Source organism: Fusarium musae, chromosome 6, assembly GCF_019915245.1.
Source record: "Fusarium musae strain F31 chromosome 6, whole genome shotgun sequence".
In the NCBI taxonomy this organism is placed as follows: Eukaryota; Fungi; Ascomycota; class Sordariomycetes; order Hypocreales; family Nectriaceae; genus Fusarium; species Fusarium musae.
The window spans coordinates 1,675,344-1,693,543 of NC_058392.1; the positions used below are offsets into that span (position 1 = coordinate 1,675,344).

At 49.0% G+C, this 18,200-nt stretch overlaps 7 protein-coding genes across 7 annotated transcripts; 4 read left to right on the plus strand and 3 right to left on the minus strand.

The window, feature by feature from the left end:
- J7337_008384 (uncharacterized protein) lies at positions 1-2,227 on the minus strand (the record flags this gene model as incomplete). The annotated part of the gene is made up of 7 exons (XM_044826003.1): positions 1-478; positions 530-981; positions 1,036-1,191; positions 1,238-1,442; positions 1,496-1,607; positions 1,757-1,879; positions 2,185-2,227. The coding sequence occupies 7 exons, from the start codon at positions 2,225-2,227 to the stop codon at positions 1-3; spliced, it is 1,569 nt and encodes a 522-aa protein (XP_044678920.1).
- Positions 2,228-8,753: 6,526 nt separating this feature from the next.
- Positions 8,754-9,176, plus strand: J7337_008385 (uncharacterized protein; the record flags this gene model as incomplete). The annotated part of the gene is made up of 1 exon (XM_044826004.1): positions 8,754-9,176. The coding sequence occupies one exon, from the start codon at positions 8,754-8,756 to the stop codon at positions 9,174-9,176; it is 423 nt and encodes a 140-aa protein (XP_044678921.1).
- Positions 9,177-9,706: 530 nt separating this feature from the next.
- On the plus strand, positions 9,707-9,985 carry J7337_008386 (uncharacterized protein; the record flags this gene model as incomplete). Its single annotated transcript, XM_044826005.1, has 1 exon — positions 9,707-9,985. One exon carries the CDS (start codon positions 9,707-9,709, stop codon positions 9,983-9,985), a length of 279 nt encoding a protein of 92 aa, XP_044678922.1.
- A 985-nt stretch (positions 9,986-10,970) lies between these two features.
- J7337_008387 (uncharacterized protein) lies at positions 10,971-11,634 on the minus strand (the record flags this gene model as incomplete). The annotated part of the gene is made up of 2 exons (XM_044826006.1): positions 10,971-11,548; positions 11,616-11,634. The coding sequence occupies 2 exons, from the start codon at positions 11,632-11,634 to the stop codon at positions 10,971-10,973; spliced, it is 597 nt and encodes a 198-aa protein (XP_044678923.1).
- A 762-nt stretch (positions 11,635-12,396) lies between these two features.
- On the plus strand, positions 12,397-13,092 carry J7337_008388 (uncharacterized protein; the record flags this gene model as incomplete). Its single annotated transcript, XM_044826007.1, has 1 exon — positions 12,397-13,092. The coding sequence occupies one exon, from the start codon at positions 12,397-12,399 to the stop codon at positions 13,090-13,092; it is 696 nt and encodes a 231-aa protein (XP_044678924.1).
- A 945-nt stretch (positions 13,093-14,037) lies between these two features.
- On the plus strand, positions 14,038-14,715 carry FMN1 (riboflavin kinase; the record flags this gene model as incomplete). Its single annotated transcript, XM_044826008.1, has 2 exons — positions 14,038-14,145; positions 14,191-14,715. The coding sequence occupies 2 exons, from the start codon at positions 14,038-14,040 to the stop codon at positions 14,713-14,715; spliced, it is 633 nt and encodes a 210-aa protein (XP_044678925.1).
- Positions 14,716-15,065: 350 nt separating this feature from the next.
- J7337_008390 (uncharacterized protein) lies at positions 15,066-17,340 on the minus strand (the record flags this gene model as incomplete). Its single annotated transcript, XM_044826009.1, has 3 exons — positions 15,066-15,116; positions 15,170-16,896; positions 17,121-17,340. 3 exons carry the CDS (start codon positions 17,338-17,340, stop codon positions 15,066-15,068), a joined length of 1,998 nt encoding a protein of 665 aa, XP_044678926.1.
- Between the last annotated feature and the right edge of the window lie 860 nt (positions 17,341-18,200).

Sequence of the window (18,200 nt, forward strand, 5' to 3'; positions counted from 1 at the left end):
CTATCCGATGACAACTCGTGCGCCTTCTTTGCCCAATACACCCCTTTCTTTCGGCTTGGGGCTATTTGTGCGACCCTTCTTGCCCTTGAGAAATCCAAACATACCGCCGGAGCCTTCATTCTTGCCGTCGCCAATATTGTTAGCATCTGTAGGCAAGGTTGCATCCTGGCGAGCTAGTTCAGACCAACTACCGCTGCCATCGAGAGTTACTTGTACGCCACCAGTAGGACTTGTCATCCGTTGGCCGGCAACAATCGGGACATGGCGAGCTCGGAAGTCATTCTGCAGTGGAGGTGGCGGAGCAGGGCGTACAGGGCGTCCCTGTCGGCTTTCATTGCTGGTACTTGGGTTAAGAGGTGATGACTGATAACCTCCATTGACTGCGGGCATAGGCGTTGCTTCATCCGTTGTGATCGCTTGAGGAGCGTTGTCCGAGTCGGGATGCCCTTCTGGATTGACACCAGTACCCTCAGTGATTCTGTTCAAGTTAGCAAATCGATCTCATAGCAGCCAGTCTAGGAGGTCATACCGTTTATAAGCAGCCACTGTATAGTCGAATGGCTTGAAATCTGTCTCAATCATGCGATACAGCTCGTCTTCCCTGATCTCTTTCTCAGTTGCATCGTCCTTTAGACGCTCTCGTGGTTTCTGGCGTCTCGCACGGGCTTCGAGTGGAGCCTCCTCTAATAGCAACTCTTCGAGGTCGTATGTGGCATCGAAATTAGTCTTCTCGGATGAAGGAACAAATATGGGCTCGATTCTCTTAAGCTCGAGTAGCTCGAAATCAAAACACTTGAAGAATTCGTTTTGCGTGAAGCTCTCCCATGTTGAGCCCATCCGAGTTTCGCGGTTCGGGTCGAGCGCGGAGCCGATTGCGTAGAGGCAAGCGAGGGATACAGGCGGCTGCGTGACGGGGTATTTGGGAGAAGCGGCCTGGATCTGTTGACTAAGAGATCCTTCGGAGCCCCCTTCGAACGGGCGCTATATCAAATGAGAAAAGACGTATAAATGAGTGGCGCAGTTTAACAAGCTTACCTTGTTGTAGATACACTCGTAGAAAAGAACACCTAAGGACCACCAATCTGCCCGCACATCGTATCCTTTGCCAGCGTAAACTTCAGGTGCAAGATAAGCCAATGTGCCGGACTTGCTAGTAAGTGTCCTTCCTGGAACGACGTCGGAAGCGACGTTCTGTTTTCGTTAGTGTTAGTTGCATTTGAAGGTAAGAAGAGCTTACAAAATCTGTTAAATGGACATGGCCATCCGCATCAAGAAGGACATTGTCGGGCTTGATATCTCGATGGATGATATTTTGACTGTGCACATATCGCAAAGCACATCCAAGCTCGGCAATCCAGAATCTAACAGCCTCTTCGGTAAAGGTCTTTCTCGAAATATGAAACCGCAAATCTCCGCCAGTCATTAGATCAACCACCAGATACCTGTTATCGAATGTGAGCTAGCACTAGATGGTGCAGATTAAAGGAGGGCGTACATGTACTCAATATCTTGAAAGCTGTATCTCAAGTTGCAAATGAAAGGATGGTTAACATATTCCAGCATTCGACGTTCGCGGATGATGTTTCGCACGCTTTCGGATCGTACGACTGCGAGGTAGAAAAGGATTAGCATTGTGTCACAGAAATGATAGAAGATTCCATCAGATTGATTATTGCCACCGATGGAAGTGGTACATGGACCAAGATCTCGGGTCCAAAGCCAAGCGTATAATCTGTAGGGAGCGCCCTGAACTTACCTTCATCTTTACGGATATATTTGAGGGCAAAGGACAAGTTCGTGTCCTTCCGCTCAACAATTCGCACCTTTCCAAAGGCACCTCGACCGACGACTCGCAACAGGCGGAAATGATTCAAGTTCACTAAAAAGCTGTCAGTACCACTCACCAATCACAATGTCACAAAATTAAGGAGCAGGAGTATGTAAAGCTGCGAGAGCCAAAAAAAAAAAAAAAAAACACAGAGAAACTGGTTCATGAAGAGCGTGTATAGAGGTTGCATGATACACGTGGGAGACAAGATGACGCCAAGTAACATGCGGCTGAAAGACAGCAAATGGCATGCAGGATGATGGGAATCCCAGATAAACCAATGGCGACATAGATTTGAGGGGAACGACAACAGAAACGGATACAAAGAAGCTTCTGAGCTGAGCTCCTTGACGTACCTTCGCCGTTCAGGTCGACGGGCTTTCCTTGGCCATTGCCCATCGCGAGGGGATCGATATGTTGGACAACGTTGAATTATCGTGAAAGATAGCAAAGTCCCATGCTGAGTCTTGAATCTAAGGAATGGATCGGGGGTGGAGTCGGAGCGCCGTGGTAGTATCTCGCAGGGCACTCTATCTTGCGGTGTAAATCGTGGAAATCAAAATTCGGTTCGAGACAGAGGATGTATTGATGGCAGCAAGTTCGATGATGCTGATAGCGACGACGACGACGACGACGACGACAACGACGACAACGACGACAACGACGACAACGACGACAACGACGACAACGACGACAACGACGACAACGACGACAACGACGACAACGACGACGATGATGATGGCAAAAGGATCAAAGTCGCAGGGGTACAGCAGCAGAAGCAAATGCAGCTCAAAAGTCAGCAAAGCAAGATGAGGCTTGGCTTGGCTGGGTTTGGACTGGCCGGGCGCTTGTGAAGTCGAATCGAATCGAGACGCGGACAGAGCAGGGTCTGGACTTTAGCGGACAGCGTAAAGCAGGGAAGGCGAGAATCGGATTTTTCTTGTAGTGCAATTCAGTCCAGCTTCGATCTTTTTGGGGGGGGATGAGACGTCGTTCGGAGGTCGGTGGCGGCGGGAGGTCAAGGGGACGGCGTGCGACTTTGGACTTTCTTGGGGAAGAGAGAGGGGAGAGAAGATGGTCTTTTGAGGGGGAGAAAAGGAGGCCCGGTGAAGAGGGGGCTTGTGGAGGCGTTTCGAGACGTGGGATGTCAAAGTGCTCTAGTTCTAGCTGAGTTGCCTAGCAGACTAGACTCGTAGGAAATGGAGAAGAAAATGTAGGTACTCCGTACTGCTTGTGAAAATACAAGAAAGATGGAGAACAGCGGCAATAGCGGAAGGGAAATGGTCTAATATGGGCAATAAATGGCGATAAGACACCTAGCGGTAAAGGCCTTTGACTAAGTGCAAGTTTGAGAGTATGTATGGATATTCCAGGGAGGACGAAGAAGAGTCAATGGAACAAATGGAAATGGAGGGTCTCGGCACTAAGTTTACCTCCTTAGTAGGTGGGAGGAGCCAGCACCCTATTAATCAAGGGTGTCGTAGCTCAGTGAGGTACAGGTAGGTCACGGCAGCGGTAGCAGTAGCGGTAGCGGGCAGCTGTGCTAAAAGGGAGAGGGGGACGGGAGGGTCCCTGTGTTTGAAAGGTGTTGACCTGATGCTGCACATTAATCTACAAGTCGTCGAATCAACAACGAATCGCACCTACTGCAGATATGGAAACATCACAGGAGAGCCACATCGTCAAACGAAGAACTAATCAACTAGTGATGCCACTCTGAGCTTTCAGGGCGTACGTGTCGGCTCCCGTCCCTGACGAGCCGTACCAGTACAAGCAACTCCTTACTTGTATGTAGAAGCGGGAGTGCAATTCGACACGGCCGAAAGTAATTCATGGTCTGTGCCTATTTAATTCCGTCCTTCTTGCAAACTCAAGTCGTCTGTTGTCTGTACGGATACATAGGTATGGTATCTCTACTAGTTCCCTTGCAATCCAATGTAAGAGAGCACGGACAACTGCATCCGCTGGCAGGGGTCCAGAATAATGAAAAAGCTAAGAGCCGGAGCAACAGCACGAAAGAGGTCAGAAAGCCACGTCCAGAAGAGCAGTGATTTTCGGTTTTCTGCTCGCTTGTCAGACATTAGCTCTGCCCGACTCTTTGACATATATATGTATATCTGGTTGATCAACGGGGAAACAGGGGGTGTTTCCCAAGCCAAGATGCTAGTTAGGTAGCATATCAACAGATGGCGTCGAGTTGACTCCAGAAGAGGAATTCTTGTCGTCTGGTGTAAGACGGAGGATTCGACTTGACTCGACTTGGTGGATGCCTTCATGTGTGCTAGGAGGTATAAAACAACAACTAACTTGCAGACGATGTTTGCTATGACTAGGTAGTAGGACAGAGTCGTGTACTGCAGAGTACCAGAACCGACAATTACCATTACTGTACACAGAACCAAGTGTGGGCTAAATAACCGACCAACGATAGTGGCCGGTGGCAGTCCAGCCAGAAAGAAGCTCCTGGTTGTTTGTTAGCATGGGATGGAATGGCTTTTTGGCTCGGCTTGTGGGATATAATGGCATGAGAATTGAAGAATAACTAGAGAAATGTCATGGCATGACTTTACTTTACCATTTATTAGAAAACGTGTGATTGAAATTGGCTAGACTGCTGAGGCTGCTTGGAAATGATGTTTGAAGTTGTCAATCTCTACTTTCTAGCCTTATGTTGAGATATTCCACAACTCCTGTGAAAGCAGCCTTCCGTCTCCTTCTCTCTCCCAACTCTATCTTAATCATCTCACATCACACAAGATGCCGTCGTCGCATTGCCTTGCATGGGTGAGTTTGTCTCTCTCTCGCTATTCCCATTTTCGTGCTCAGCTGGCTCAGAGTTGAGTTCGTTCATCTGGCCCCAGACCATGACAAGGGTCCTGACTCTTGTAAGAGAGCCAGCCAAACATGACAGGGGCCCGTATGTACGACCTACCCTGGTTCCACTGTCGTTCAAAAAGAGCCCAAGATGCAGAGAAACGTCCTGCGTCCCTAGGTGCAGCATCGTTGACCTGCAATGTAACTATGCTAAAGGTGCACTATACCACCAAAGATCATCACCACATTCATCTCCTTTCTTTCTATTGACAAGTACTCCGTAGAAACACCCAGTTTCATAATCATATAATTTTCATTGTTTCAGGAAGCCACACACATCCGGCATGTTTCCCTCTCTACGGTTACCGCTTACTACCACCTTGCATGTTCATCCGTAAATCCGTAACATAACATTACAGTACATTACTGACCAACTGATTACCTCCCCTCTTGTTCGGCGTGTCCGAAGGGGTAGTGCTTGTGGATAGGCGGCGCGTGGCGGAAACCAGTCTAACCACTGATCAGCTTGACAACTTGACTAACAAGACCAGACCATTTCGTGCCCCGTCGACACAAGATGGAAGATACGCATGCTGTTAGTCGCATCCCAAGTACCTTTCGGCATGTGCTTCACGATGCAGAACATTTCTGACCTTAATCGCCGAGGCGAATCAGCTGCCGGGCGTGTGAGAGTCCCCTAATGAGTACAGTACTCACTGAAGCTGTGCTCACGATCTACATGTCGAGACTGGATGCTAATGTTGACTTGGCGGCCTTACAAGTGCTCAGCAACCAACCAACTGTGACCTTTGTCGCTTATTGGCCAATGGGCCGGTTCTGTTTTAATCTTGTTGGATATTAATGCTTTATTGAGGAAGCCGGATATGGTATTCACACGTTCAACCTCTCGGATTCCATGTTTCTATTGCAGAACTCAAAACTCCGATCATGGCTCATATCGGCACGGTATTGGCCCTTGAAATAATCGCAATTGGCCAGCTGAGCAAAGATCTGCTCCGCCTCAGCTCAAATTTCAACCTCGGATTTACGGGATGCCTAGGTTCACCGGAGACGCATTCCCCTTTTCGCCTGGACTCAATACATAGCACTCTGCTGCTAGTGATCGTCTCCAATGTTTGAGCTCTTGATGCTTCGTGGCGTAAACCAATATGGGGGGGCGCAACAGTAGAAAACCCGACAAAGGCCGGATGGACGGCCAGGTACGAAAAGACAAGGGTAGAAGCTGACACACGACGATCAAACTGCGTTCTCTGTTAGGGATTGATGGAGACAGAGACGGAGACGGAGACGTGGAGTAATAGCTCTTGTTGGTCGCAAGGTTGACAGGGTCATTTAGCATCACTACCTATTAGCCAACCAACCAGAAACGACAACTCTCTACTGCAACTATCCAGCCAGTTGGGCCTTTGATCATTGATGATGCATTCTCACATCTCATTTGGAGGACGGGCCCCTGCATGAACGAGAGCGACTCCTGTATGTTTGCTTCACAAACAGGCCTCCACTGGTTTATGCTTGTGTGACCCTAACGTCGTTCTGGAAGGCTTCTTTCGGGTCACATGCTAATAACACAGAGACGGTCCAGTACCGCTACATATGCATGAGCCCTTCGGTTATGAGTTGGATTTGGATTCTGCAAACGCCGTTCATGTGCAGATAAGCGACGGAGATGCCCGTAGTCGGCCACTGGTGACCTGTCGTGTAAAGGGACATTGTGGCGTTCCTCATGACTTAACAACGAAGCAGCCAAACCGGGGCTAGTTTGGCCTGCCGCGTTCCGATGCACATAGACCGGCTTTGTTTGCCATGTTAGGACTGACGTATCTTTCACTTACTCACTGCTCATAGAGAGGCACTGATATAGGGGAGCTGACAGCTGCCTGGAAGCTTTTACAGGTCAGAGATAGTGCGTTCTGCAGTATCGCAATATCGTGGTGCGTAGTTGCAAATTGCACATATCTCACTTACACCGATCCCTTGCCAAGGTGCTGGATCGTGTTGGACGGTGGGCACAACGCAACGGGCTGCCAATTACACCGATCTAAGAAAAAAGCAAAGAAGCAGCTCTAGCACCAACAGGTAGTTAGTTGTTGTACCTGTACCACCATCTCGGGTCCCTGCTCCAGCTTCCAACGGCGCCGCCTCTTTGATGCAGCAGGCCAGCCAACCACATTTTGGAGCAGCCGCATCAGCATTCAAAAGATCCCCTGGGAGCTAGTTAACGGGCGGATAGGTGCTGAGGTGAGGTGCCGGGTGCACAGAGATGGGAGGTGCCTCAACCGTGTTTCAAATCCTGTAACCTCGGCGGTACTTGCAAAGTTAAGTATGGATGGATGCTACATGTACTGTATGTTCCAGCCTGTGAACGTCATCACAGGCACAAGGCTGCCGAAGACGTTCATCTGCTGCCCCGGTCCCTGTCCCTGATACCGTTCCAGAAGCCGACCCATGTTTGCTGATCCTCCTATTCTTTGACGCCGCAGCCGTGTTCAAAGTCTTTCGTGTTAGTTCGCTGAAGTCTTTGTCATGATTGCATACCTACCTACCTACTCCGTAGGTATCAAGTCCAAACCTAGAGATGGAGTAATTTCAAATCCACTGCATGAACTCGGAGGAAGCTGATACTCGCTTAGGGCGATAGACAACTCCTCCCTCCTATCAAACCTTCAGCAGGGTTGATCCCCAGGCATTTCTCCAAACGTCAACTCGAACTGTCTCCTTTTGACTCCTATTACAGTCAATCCCATCGCCTCAGCAAACGGACTCCGTTTGATAAACCACGTGTAGCACTGGCTTCTTTGTATTCTTATCTAGCTTATGTAGTTGTTGCTTCTATGAAAACAAAATTAAATTGTTTTAGAACAACGCTCCAAGACGTTAGTGGCTTGGAAAACGCCTCTTGGGCAGTGCCGCGGCCGGCCAAGAAGCATTTTATATCGAATATTGGTATAGACAAAGAATCACTTCTCCGATATGATGCCTCTTTTTTCCGGCTGAATGGCACTTAGCAGGAGTCTAATCCTCCCATCGTGGTGCCATTTATCCTACTTGCCGGTGATCTAACAACTGAGGCGCAACGCCGCCTGCCAAGGTCTACAGTTCTCACGACAATTTGGTGTTTAGTTTGCCTAGTTTCGTCCTTGCGTATCGGCGGTGCGGGTATTTTTTTTCTTCTTTTTTGTCAAGATCATACGTTTGTGTTCTAGATTTGGGAAAACAAGGATTTAACTGAATCGCAATGGTCAGTTTAAATAGCCTGGTGCGCATAATTGAGCAAGTTGCGCAAGCCTAATTCTCGACGATATCTCACAGTCTTTTTTCTTCTGTATGCCCCACTATGAAAAGTCAATCTGCAGGTCGAAACTGTGAAATAATACGGGGAGATGCTGTTTTTCCTGAGTTACGGAGTATATTCGTATTATTTGATCAGAAGACACGATCCTTCTGTCGACGAGGGTCAGATGGCGATCTCGTTTCAGACAATAACTTTATTTCGTTGTTGTTCTCTGTGCAAACGAAATTCGGCAAGTCAACTGACTTCTAATCCTTACGTTATGGATCCTACCTTGACGGCAGTCATGATCGTTCAACTACCGATCAGATGGATATTTTAGATGAGATGGGTTGCAGCAGACTCGATGTCAACCTCTATCTACCCTCTGCTACCTGAACAAATCATATCTCATCATGGACAAAGCACCCTGGTTACCCGGAGCGAGTGCTCCAGCCCTGTTATAGTCATGATGAAGAATTCCCGACACCATTGCTTCATCATTCTTTGACCCGTAATTATATATCAATTTCAGCTACGAGTATTAAAAACCCCCCATGTGATTTCACTGCACAATAATCGCCTAGGCATGGTGTAGGTTAGTCCACCTAAGTTGAGTACAAACAAATCATGACGACTGAGATCGCTTAGAGTATGATGATGCTTGATGACGTAGTTGAATTAACATCACTCCAATTTGAGCTACATTGGAAGCCCAGAACTTGTCAAATTCATTTTTCAATTGCTTCAGAAGACTACACAGATTACCTATAACATCACTTTAAGCTCAATTCCTACCAGAAACCCACATCTATCGCCATGTCTCTCTTCCGCAATGTCCTCCGCACAACTGCAACCACTATCCGCCCTATTCACACAACAACACGCTTGCAAATGCCGTATAAGCACGATCAGGAACGAGAATCACTGCGCCCAGTTGTGAATGAGAACACAAAGTCAGGAACGGACGATCAAGTTGCTTCCGAGCACGCAGACATCGCCTTTGACCCTAACACGACACGGCCTGAGGAAGCTGCCGACAAGACCAGGGAGAGGACCAAATCCAAGGGTCGAGAGGGAGAAGACGCCCTGAACGCGAGTGGTGCGAACCAAGAGCTTAGCACACCCATGGGTGATGAGAAAACGATCAAGACCAAGGGTGCTGGAGAGGAGATCTCAAAGGGGGGATCCAGCGGAAGTGGAAGTGCGCCCAAGAAGGGAGATCTGCCCAAGGCCAAGTAGGAGGTGGGAAAACGAAGCGAGACGTCAACTGTATCTCGTGTACTCCTCATGATGGCATATGTATTACCTATTCGTTTACCAGAAGAAGAGATCGGAGGCTTAGTTGCGTAGGTATCTAGATAATGAAGAAGGAAAAGCCCACCACACCAACCTCGGCCTCTGAAAAACGTGGATTTTTTATCTCAATAAGTAGGAGAATGAATCAATTTACAGAGCTCCCAGCTATTTATAGCACGGGCGGTCACGGCTCCTGCTAACTTACCTACCTTGCCTAATTATTTTGGGTCCGCAAGTAAGGTAGGTAGGCAGGTAGGTAGGTAGGTGGTGAGCCAGCAACTGCACAAACGTCGAAGGAAGCTCCCAACTGATAGACCTCGCCTTGCTTTGCTCACCTGTCAAGCTCACAATTACATCTGTTTTGGGTAAGTCGCATTATTGTTCCGAGTTTGATAGCCATTCAATAACGCTCGAGTCAAGTTCAGTATTCATCATCCCTGATGGAAATATCATTCAACAAGCAAACGAACATCATGGAAACCCTCAAAGCATCACAATATAGTATCGACCTAGAAGAGCTGGTAGCCGACGACGAAGTGGACAAGTTACACCCCGACATAATCGATGAATTCAATCGAGCTCTGAATACTGAAGACAGCACCCAAGATCAAGCTGCTGATGAAGCTGATGACCAAAAGGAACCAGAGCCTAGTGGAAGTCGGTCTGGAACTGGATCAGACCAAACTCCGAAGGAGCAACAGCTTGACGACAAGGCGCAGAAGCTCGCTCATAGATTAGACGAGCTATGGTAGAAACATGCCCCTCGCAACCTCAACACCGAAGCTGGCACAGCGTCTGGTTTTTATTCAAGGTTCCGGACTGCGGTCTGGAAAGTCTTCCGAGAAGCTCCTCGACGGATTCCAGTTGGGGATGAACGTATTGATCTCCTTGTATGCACGATAGATGCCCTCGGGAAAATGCACAAAAATCCAACGGCTCCTCAGGGGATATATGTCTGGAAAGGCTTACTGGAACTGAAAGAGGCTTTTCATGAAGTTTGCAATGGCATGTTTCTGGGCTTGCTCTTCGTCTAAACCTCTTGAGCCACACTGACTGTTACCTAGTTTCCCCCAACGACGCTCACCTGCGTCGAACGCAAGATGGATGGGTGTCTTTTCAGTCTTTTTGTGCTCGTCTCGTTGCCAAAGGTATACTGCTAGATGACAGGCCTGCCCTCCACGTCATGAAACAAGCGCTGGAAGATGTATTACCACCCGAGCCCTGGATGGCTGACGTTTACATCCGTGGGGCCTATGAATGGATTATACAAGCCGGCCGGCATCTATTTGTTCGGATTGGGTGTATCGAAATGTTACGGGCACATGAATTAGGACATTGGTGGTTCGGGCAGGGCGCAGTCCCCAGAGACAAATGGGAATCCTGGAAAATGCGTCTCAGAGTGCTGTGGGGAGGGCTCGGGCCTGGCCAGAAAAGCTTGCAGGATACACTGTTCAAGGCAGGGATTCACATGAATTGGGTACAAGACCAATACATGTATGATGAGTTGGATCGAAAGGGCCAAGAGTATCAAAAGTTTGTGGCATCAATACGGGGACAACGAGAAGATGTAAATGTATGGTTGGGTGGTGTATAATTTGCCAAGATCCTGGGGAAGGGCAGGATAGCATTAGCAAACTGTAATCACTATTACATTCATCATGCCATGAAAACATCAAGCCCATAGTGGCTGAAACTCCCGACGCCAGACTATGCATATCACTACTTACGCACCAATGCCTAGGCGTACATCATGTCGCCGTCCTCCTCCTCATCATCGTCCTGCACTGCAGGTACCTCCTTCTTCTTCCCCAAGTCTTGACGGCACATGGGACATGTACCCTTGCTGCGCAACCAAGGTCCGACGCACTCGAGATCAAATCGATGGCCTCCTTTGCAGGGGAGCTCAACAACGAGGCAATACTCGTCTTCTAAATAGGGAACCTTGCAGATGGCGCAGTCGTCATCTTTCTTGAGGGTTTTGCGATTAACACGGTCGATTGAGTCAACGAACTCTTGCGACACGCCATGCAAGCGCGTGGGGGGGTCGTTGATATCATCTTCGAGATTCATTATCAGAGACTCTAGAAAATCTCGGTTATCGTCTGTAGGAGCAGTTGTGTGCAGCAGGTGTAACTGTTCCTGGAGGAGGCGGAAGAGAGCAGCCGTGTCGACGGGAGTGGGCGTGGCGTGTGGGTTGTGATGAGGAGTTTGGCTGCCTGAAGGTTCGGCGATCTGATCGAGGAGTGAGAAGAATGATGACATGTCTACGCGACGGCCTGAGCGGCGGCCTTCGGCAAACTTGACATTATGTTCGACTTTATCATGGAAAGTTAGCTATACGATCGAATGGAGGGGGTTGAGGAGGGGTTATTTCCATGTTACCTTCGTACTGAGTAGCCATTGTGAATCCTCGAAAACAGCGTTTGATTGTTCGTACGCTACTGGTGTAGATATTGATAAAGGATAGTAGGAATATTATGCAGGGAGAAGAGAGGGCGCGCTGGCATCAAGACGTGGTTGTGTAACGGTCAGACCTAGGCAGAGATGATGTCGCAAGTCTACGGATAGAGCTCGCTCTCTCTCTCTTGAGTTGTGGGGTAAGAAATGAGTGGGGAACTGGACCCCTGCTTTGAACAGTGCAGGACGCCACAGTTGTGCAGTAAAGTTGAGATGCAGACAGACAGGGCAGAGCAAGTCTGTTGTACGATTAGGTTCTCACAGCGTTACATAGATAGAAGCTTGGCCCTTGAGATCAGCTAACAATGTATATCCAAGAACAGCCAAACCAAGTCGATTTGAAGAAGAATTGAAGCTTCTACAATAGAGCAATTGACTCGATTGAATATGATATTATCACATGTCGACTCAGTTTAATGTGGCTGATCCCCTGGTCTAGGTATCCCGCATGGACCATGTCGTCACATCATTCAGTCCCAAGTTTTCCATCTAACGTTTTAAATATTGTACATACTTGCGTCTGTCTTGACTGCCTATCGATTGATCAGCTTGTGTTTCAACTGATCGGTTATCTTCCGCTTTTCTTCCTATCTAAGTATCTTGCCTTGCCTAGGTAAATTCCTACTGTTCTCATCTTGATACCCTCATCTCTTGTACAAACCCTTCACCTAGGTACCATAACCACTAAATAATATACCCTATCGCCATGTCTTCACCCTCTGCTGCCATCATCGGCTCAACCGGCCTGGTCGGCTCCAACATCCTTTCGACGCTGCTGGCCTCCGAAATCTACAACCCTGTACATACCATCACTCGACGCGCTCCCAAGGCGACATCACCTCACCTCAATGCCATAGTCGATGCCGATACTGCCAAATGGGCAGAGCTGCTCACAAGGCTCACACCCAAGCCATCTGTCGTTTACTCTGCACTGGGCACCACCCGCGCTCAGGCAGGCGGAATAGCCAATCAGTGGAAGATCGACCATGATCTCAATATCGAACTCGCCAAGGCATCCAAGGCTGCCGGTGTCTCAACCTTTGTCTTTATTTCCAGCGCTGGAACACGGTCTCTCCTCTCCTCATCTTCGCCGTACGCAAAGATGAAGAACGGAGTTGAAGATGCGATCAAGGAACTCGACTTTGAGCAAGCCGTGATTCTCAAGCCCGGTATGATCCTCGGCCACCGAGAGGCCAGCCGCACAGTGGAGGGTATTGCTCAAGGGGCAGTCAACGGTCTTGGCTATCTCAGCGCTGGTATCAGAGATACCTTTGGTCAGGATGCCGATGTCATTGCGAAGGCGGCCGTGAGGGCTGCGCAGTTGGCGAGTGAGGGAAAGGCGCCGAGTAAATACTGGATTCTTAGTGGAAGCGATATTATCAAGTTGGGAAGGGCTGAGTAGCTGGGTGCCTAGCCAGAATTCTACGGAGACGAAAGACCGAGGATGCTGCGTAGAACCTCTGCGAGAGTAGGTGACTTGACATAATATTGTGGTACAGTCACGGCTGTCTCTCTCTAGGTACTTTTGTACAACCCTTTTGCAGACTGTCAGAATCAATTGGCCATTCAACGACGTCCCTTCTCAAACAATCATTAATACAAGGATGAAACCAACTGCGCGATTTCTAGTTCATAATGCGATTTCTCCTCCCTCTGTAACTCAATGGCTCTTGCAAGAGAATCGCGCAAGGTGAGATAGTCTTGAAGCTATCGAAACTTTAGCTTAAGGTGTTTCTCTAGAGGAACCTATGAATGAGACATAATTCACCTTTGAGAGTAAATGGTATTCTTAGTCTTTTTTCTGACTTGTACCTTATAGATTTGATATCATTGGTTACGATTAGTTGCTCAATTCCCATCTCACCAAGGTGGGTTCTTGGCATCAGAGCACAACCCTGTCTATGGTTCTGTACACCTTGTGTTGCGTTCCACGAAGCCATGAGATGCAGTAATTCCCCCCTGCATGAATGAGTGTTCACGTTGAAGCTGGTATATAGTTATCAAAGGCCTTCTACTAGGCAGTAAGCAAGTCTTGATCTTTACTCCGATCCATCGCACTTCGGCATCGCTTCTCTCCGCCCCCGCCATTCGTCGGATCTCATCATCAACTCCACTCCTCGACTCTGATAACCACCACCAGCTTCTATCGACTTCTCACTCACTCTCACTCACTCACTCACTCACTCACTAAGCTTCATCTTTTACTACCACCACAACTGAACGTGGGTTTACTCAAGTAGGCTCTCACCTATAAACATACCCTATTGACACACTGTACTCATAATTCATAGCCCAGTGACACATACCCGCCCGCTATCGAGCACATCTTCGTTTGTGATTACATATCATGTCTTCCCGTCCTTCAGTCGTCGGCCCAGACTCCGGCCCCGAGGCCCCTTATCCGCTTCACATGGAAGGCAAAGTGATTTCTGGTTTTGGCCGCGGCTCCAAAGAGGTACGTCTCCTTCCATACATCACTTGTTTTACTCACACCTCTTAGCTCGGCATCCCAACTGCCAACCTCCCTGTTGACGAGGCCCTCACACCATGGATCGCCAACATCTCCTCTGGAGTCTACTTCGGCTATGCCTCTCTCGCTCTGCCCACGACACACCCGGACATCCCATCGGCTTCATCCAACGAACCTCCCAAGGCTGACACAGAGGATGCTCTCCTCGCTGCCGAAGCCCCTGCTAATCCTCCTTTCCACATTTTCCCCATGGTTATGTCCATCGGATACAACCCCTTCTACAAGAACACAGTTCGCAGCGCAGAGGTTCATGTGCTGCACAAGTTCACCGCAGACTTTTATGACGTGCCCATGCGTCTCCTCATCCTCGGCTTCATCCGTGAAGAGAAGGACTACAAGAGTCTGGAGGCTCTGATTGAAGATATCAACTTTGATTGCGAGGTTGCAAAGAACAGCCTTGCCCGAGAGGCCTGGGCTCCTGCAAAGGGACGTGTTGTTGGCGGTAAAGATCTTGAGGGCAAATTAGATGTCCAGTGGTTACTTCGAGATGCCTAAGATAGACCCAAGAGAAATAGAACATGGAAATAAGTGGCCGGGAGTTATGGATAGATAGCAACATAGAAGAGCTGGAATCTTTTTTAGAAAGTCATGGTTGTTTCATTTCACATCTGCTTGACTACCTGGGTATCATGCGAAACCCCCATCTGCCTGACTTAGAGCACTACCAATAAACTATGCAGCATCAAAGCTAATCTTCTATACAAAAGCGTGTACTCCGGATCTTTCCCTTCTCTTGCAAGGTAGCCCCCCCCTAAAGGCCTGGCTAGTATCTCATTTCAAAGAAAATAACCTCCAACAAAAAGGGAGAATGAACGTATTTCAGTTTTGCCCACAGTCATAACTAGCTAAACTGCCAGTTGCTGGGGTCCTTGGTCTGGTAAATATCTCGGTAAGAACTGAGCTGAGTTAGTAAGGAGAAAGTCTTGAGGGACAGGATGCTAGAGCTCACATTCATTATAATCATCATGGGAATGTCAAAGACGTCTCGTTTGATCGTCCAACAGTAAGTGCACTCAACCTTGCCATCCCTCTCAATCCTCGATATACCGTGCTCGCTGTCAATCCGCGTGACTCGGCTACTGAGGATGCTCGGCTGTACGTCCTTCTGAGCAGTATGGTCGGGTTTGATGTCCATGCTCTGAGAGGATCGATACTTGTTGAGTCGGCAACTTCTCTGTACCTTGCCGCGACTGTCCTCAAAAGCCAATTCCGCAAAATCTTGGTAAAACTCAACCACACTGTCATCATCCAGCAATTCACCCAGGAAAACAGGCTGAGGCCGCCCGCCGCTCATGTCAAGGGCGGCTCTTTGAGGCCGGGGCGTTGGCATGTCTCCCTGAGCATTGTTGTCTGGTGTGTTCGACCCATTGGTTGAACGCCCACTGTAGGTATTGATATTGAGGTTTGGCTCCTTTCCGAGCAGTACCTCTTTTGTCCATCCTGTCAACGCGATAAACTCTTTGTTGACAGCAGCGACCTCGCCCGATCTTCGACAGACAATGGTCGGAGCGCAGCAATGCTGTAAAAAGTCATCATATTCTACCAACGTTCTTTGAAAACACTTCTCCATGAAAATGAGATCCTGACGGGTCAGATCTTTGGTACACGATATAAAAGACGGTCGGATCTCCCCGAGGGCTTTAGCGATTCGTAGTAGCTTATTACCGGGCAGCCGGTTTCGTAGGACAGCCACCATGTTGTGGAAACCGGTTGTGTAAGGATACGGCTCTTTTACACTTTCGTAGATAGCGGCAGAGTCTCTTTGTCGCTTGCCAAGATACGACTTGGGATTCGGCTTAGTACTCTTCGGTCTGTGCCGTTGTGCGCCAGGAACTGTAGGGATTCCAGCAAAATTATGGCCTGGTGAGCTCTCCAAGCCCGCAACAGAATGGGGGCTGGCTGTCGCATCTGTGCTTGGGCTGGCAAGACTCGTAGGCCCGGCTGCAATAGCATAAGCATGGGGTAGTCCGTGCTGGAGGTTTCCCTGGGCATATAGAGATTGGTTATTTTGGTCCATACCCGAAAAGTCGGCCCCTAGCATGGGATTATCAAAGCCGTTTCCGTTGCCATTTGCATTTCCGAAGAGAGCTGCATAAGTGGCCTCGGTGGTTGGAGTTTGTGACAGGGAGTTCTCTCGTGGAGGTGTCTCGGCTCCAAGGGCCATTTTGTTAAGGATGCCAAACTCCCAGCCGGCGTATTGACTCCCGAAATTCAGACCTTCGAGGTCAAAATTGTATAGAGCAGGGTTGCTGGGGTCAAATAAAGCGTTGAAGTCCATATTACCGGTAGGTATAATATTGTTTATTTGGGCGTGCGCATTGCTGATCGGAGCCTGGAAGGATGTCGGAGACGTTTGTGGGTTGAAAGGTAGACTATCAATGCCTACAGGAGTCTGCGCCCCCGTCGAAAAGACCGGCAGTGTCGTAGTGCTCGCCTGAGAAAAGAAGTTGCTGCCAGTTGCAGACATACTATCTGACTGACTAGCATTCGAATTTTGGCGCTGAGCGTTGGGCCTTGAGGGAGTAGGATTAGGACTGGGGTTATAATTTGGGCCAAGGACAGGCCGCAGGGCTTCTGGAGGAGCATCATGGAGGTATTTAGCCTTCTTGCGCACACCATCTTGGCATGCATCAGCAAGGCCACGCTTAATGCACCTTTGGCATGGTCTCTCATCTCCTGTAAAGATGTCAGTTCAAAATCCCTTCTTGGCTGTCAAGCACGACGATCTCAACTATGACTCTTTTCCCACTGAAATGGGTAAAGGAAACGCGCAAGGGAGTTTAGCAGCGAAAGCCCCGACGACTGATGGATTAAAGAGTCAAGCTTCACATGGAGAAGACGAATTCAAGTCACGATAATTGGGCAAATTGCCAGCATTCGGTCGTTGCAAGAACACTTACCACAAGTCAGATGAGCTCTTTGGCATGCAAAGCAGGCCCTTCGCGCCTTTTTCCTCCTTGGGCGCATAGGGTCTTTGGGGTCGTACTTCTTCTTGACCTCCGTGGTGCCCTCGGTAGTGCTCTGGTCGGTCATCTTCTCGTCTTCTTCTTTAAGAAAAGTTTCCGTCTCGTCTTCGTTCTCAGACATAACATCTGAGACCTCAGTGCTATTCTCCTCCATTTCGTGCGGCATGGTGTCTTAGGTTTTATATACAAGGCCTGGAGACCAGTACAAGGTCTTGCGACAACTGGAATATCCACCTCTCAGCTTATTACAGCCCGAGACTGTGTTCGGGTTACTGCACACAAGGCGGCTCGGATATGCAGGCTCCGATCCCAGAAACCTTTTGTGTTTCTCTCTTTCACCTTGTCCTCCTTTTAGACAGCTTTGCGAAACCACACTTATCCAAGCCGTGGTGGTACAGCCAAGCAGGGACAAGTACGCCGTCGAATTGCAGTCACAATCAATGCTGTTCAGAGTGACAACAACCCCCACGGTGGCGTGGCGACGCGCAGATAATCTTTCCCCTGATCTCCCTCGCTGATCGCTACCGCGTGCTGCGTAGGCGATGTATGTAAGATTAGGAACAATCTGAACTGCAATGCCCAGATGCGGTAGGACTATGGCGTTGGGCGCAAACGAGGCCAGAAGGCTGTATGCAGCCGTGTATATGATGATCACGTCTCTGGGCTAATTGGGGGACCGAAACAGCTCGGTGAAGCTCGTATCGTGGAAGGGGCGTACTCAATGAAAGCCAATAAGTGTATAGGTATGATACACAGAGAGGCGTCTTCGCGGAACGTAGATTGAGTCAGTAGTAGGTCGCAGGGGCCGCGAGGCTGTGATTGTTGTCACCGAAGAAGGCGGAGGAGGTGGAGGAGGTAGAATTCCGATTCGATGAGCTTGGGTGATCGATGATCGCTAGATGCAGGAAAGTCGTTCGGTCAACGGTAGAGGCGGAGCTGTCTACGTTAAGGCGACACGGAGGAAAAGCAACGGCGGCACGGGTGGTGAGAGATTTGGCGACAGTGAGTGAGGAT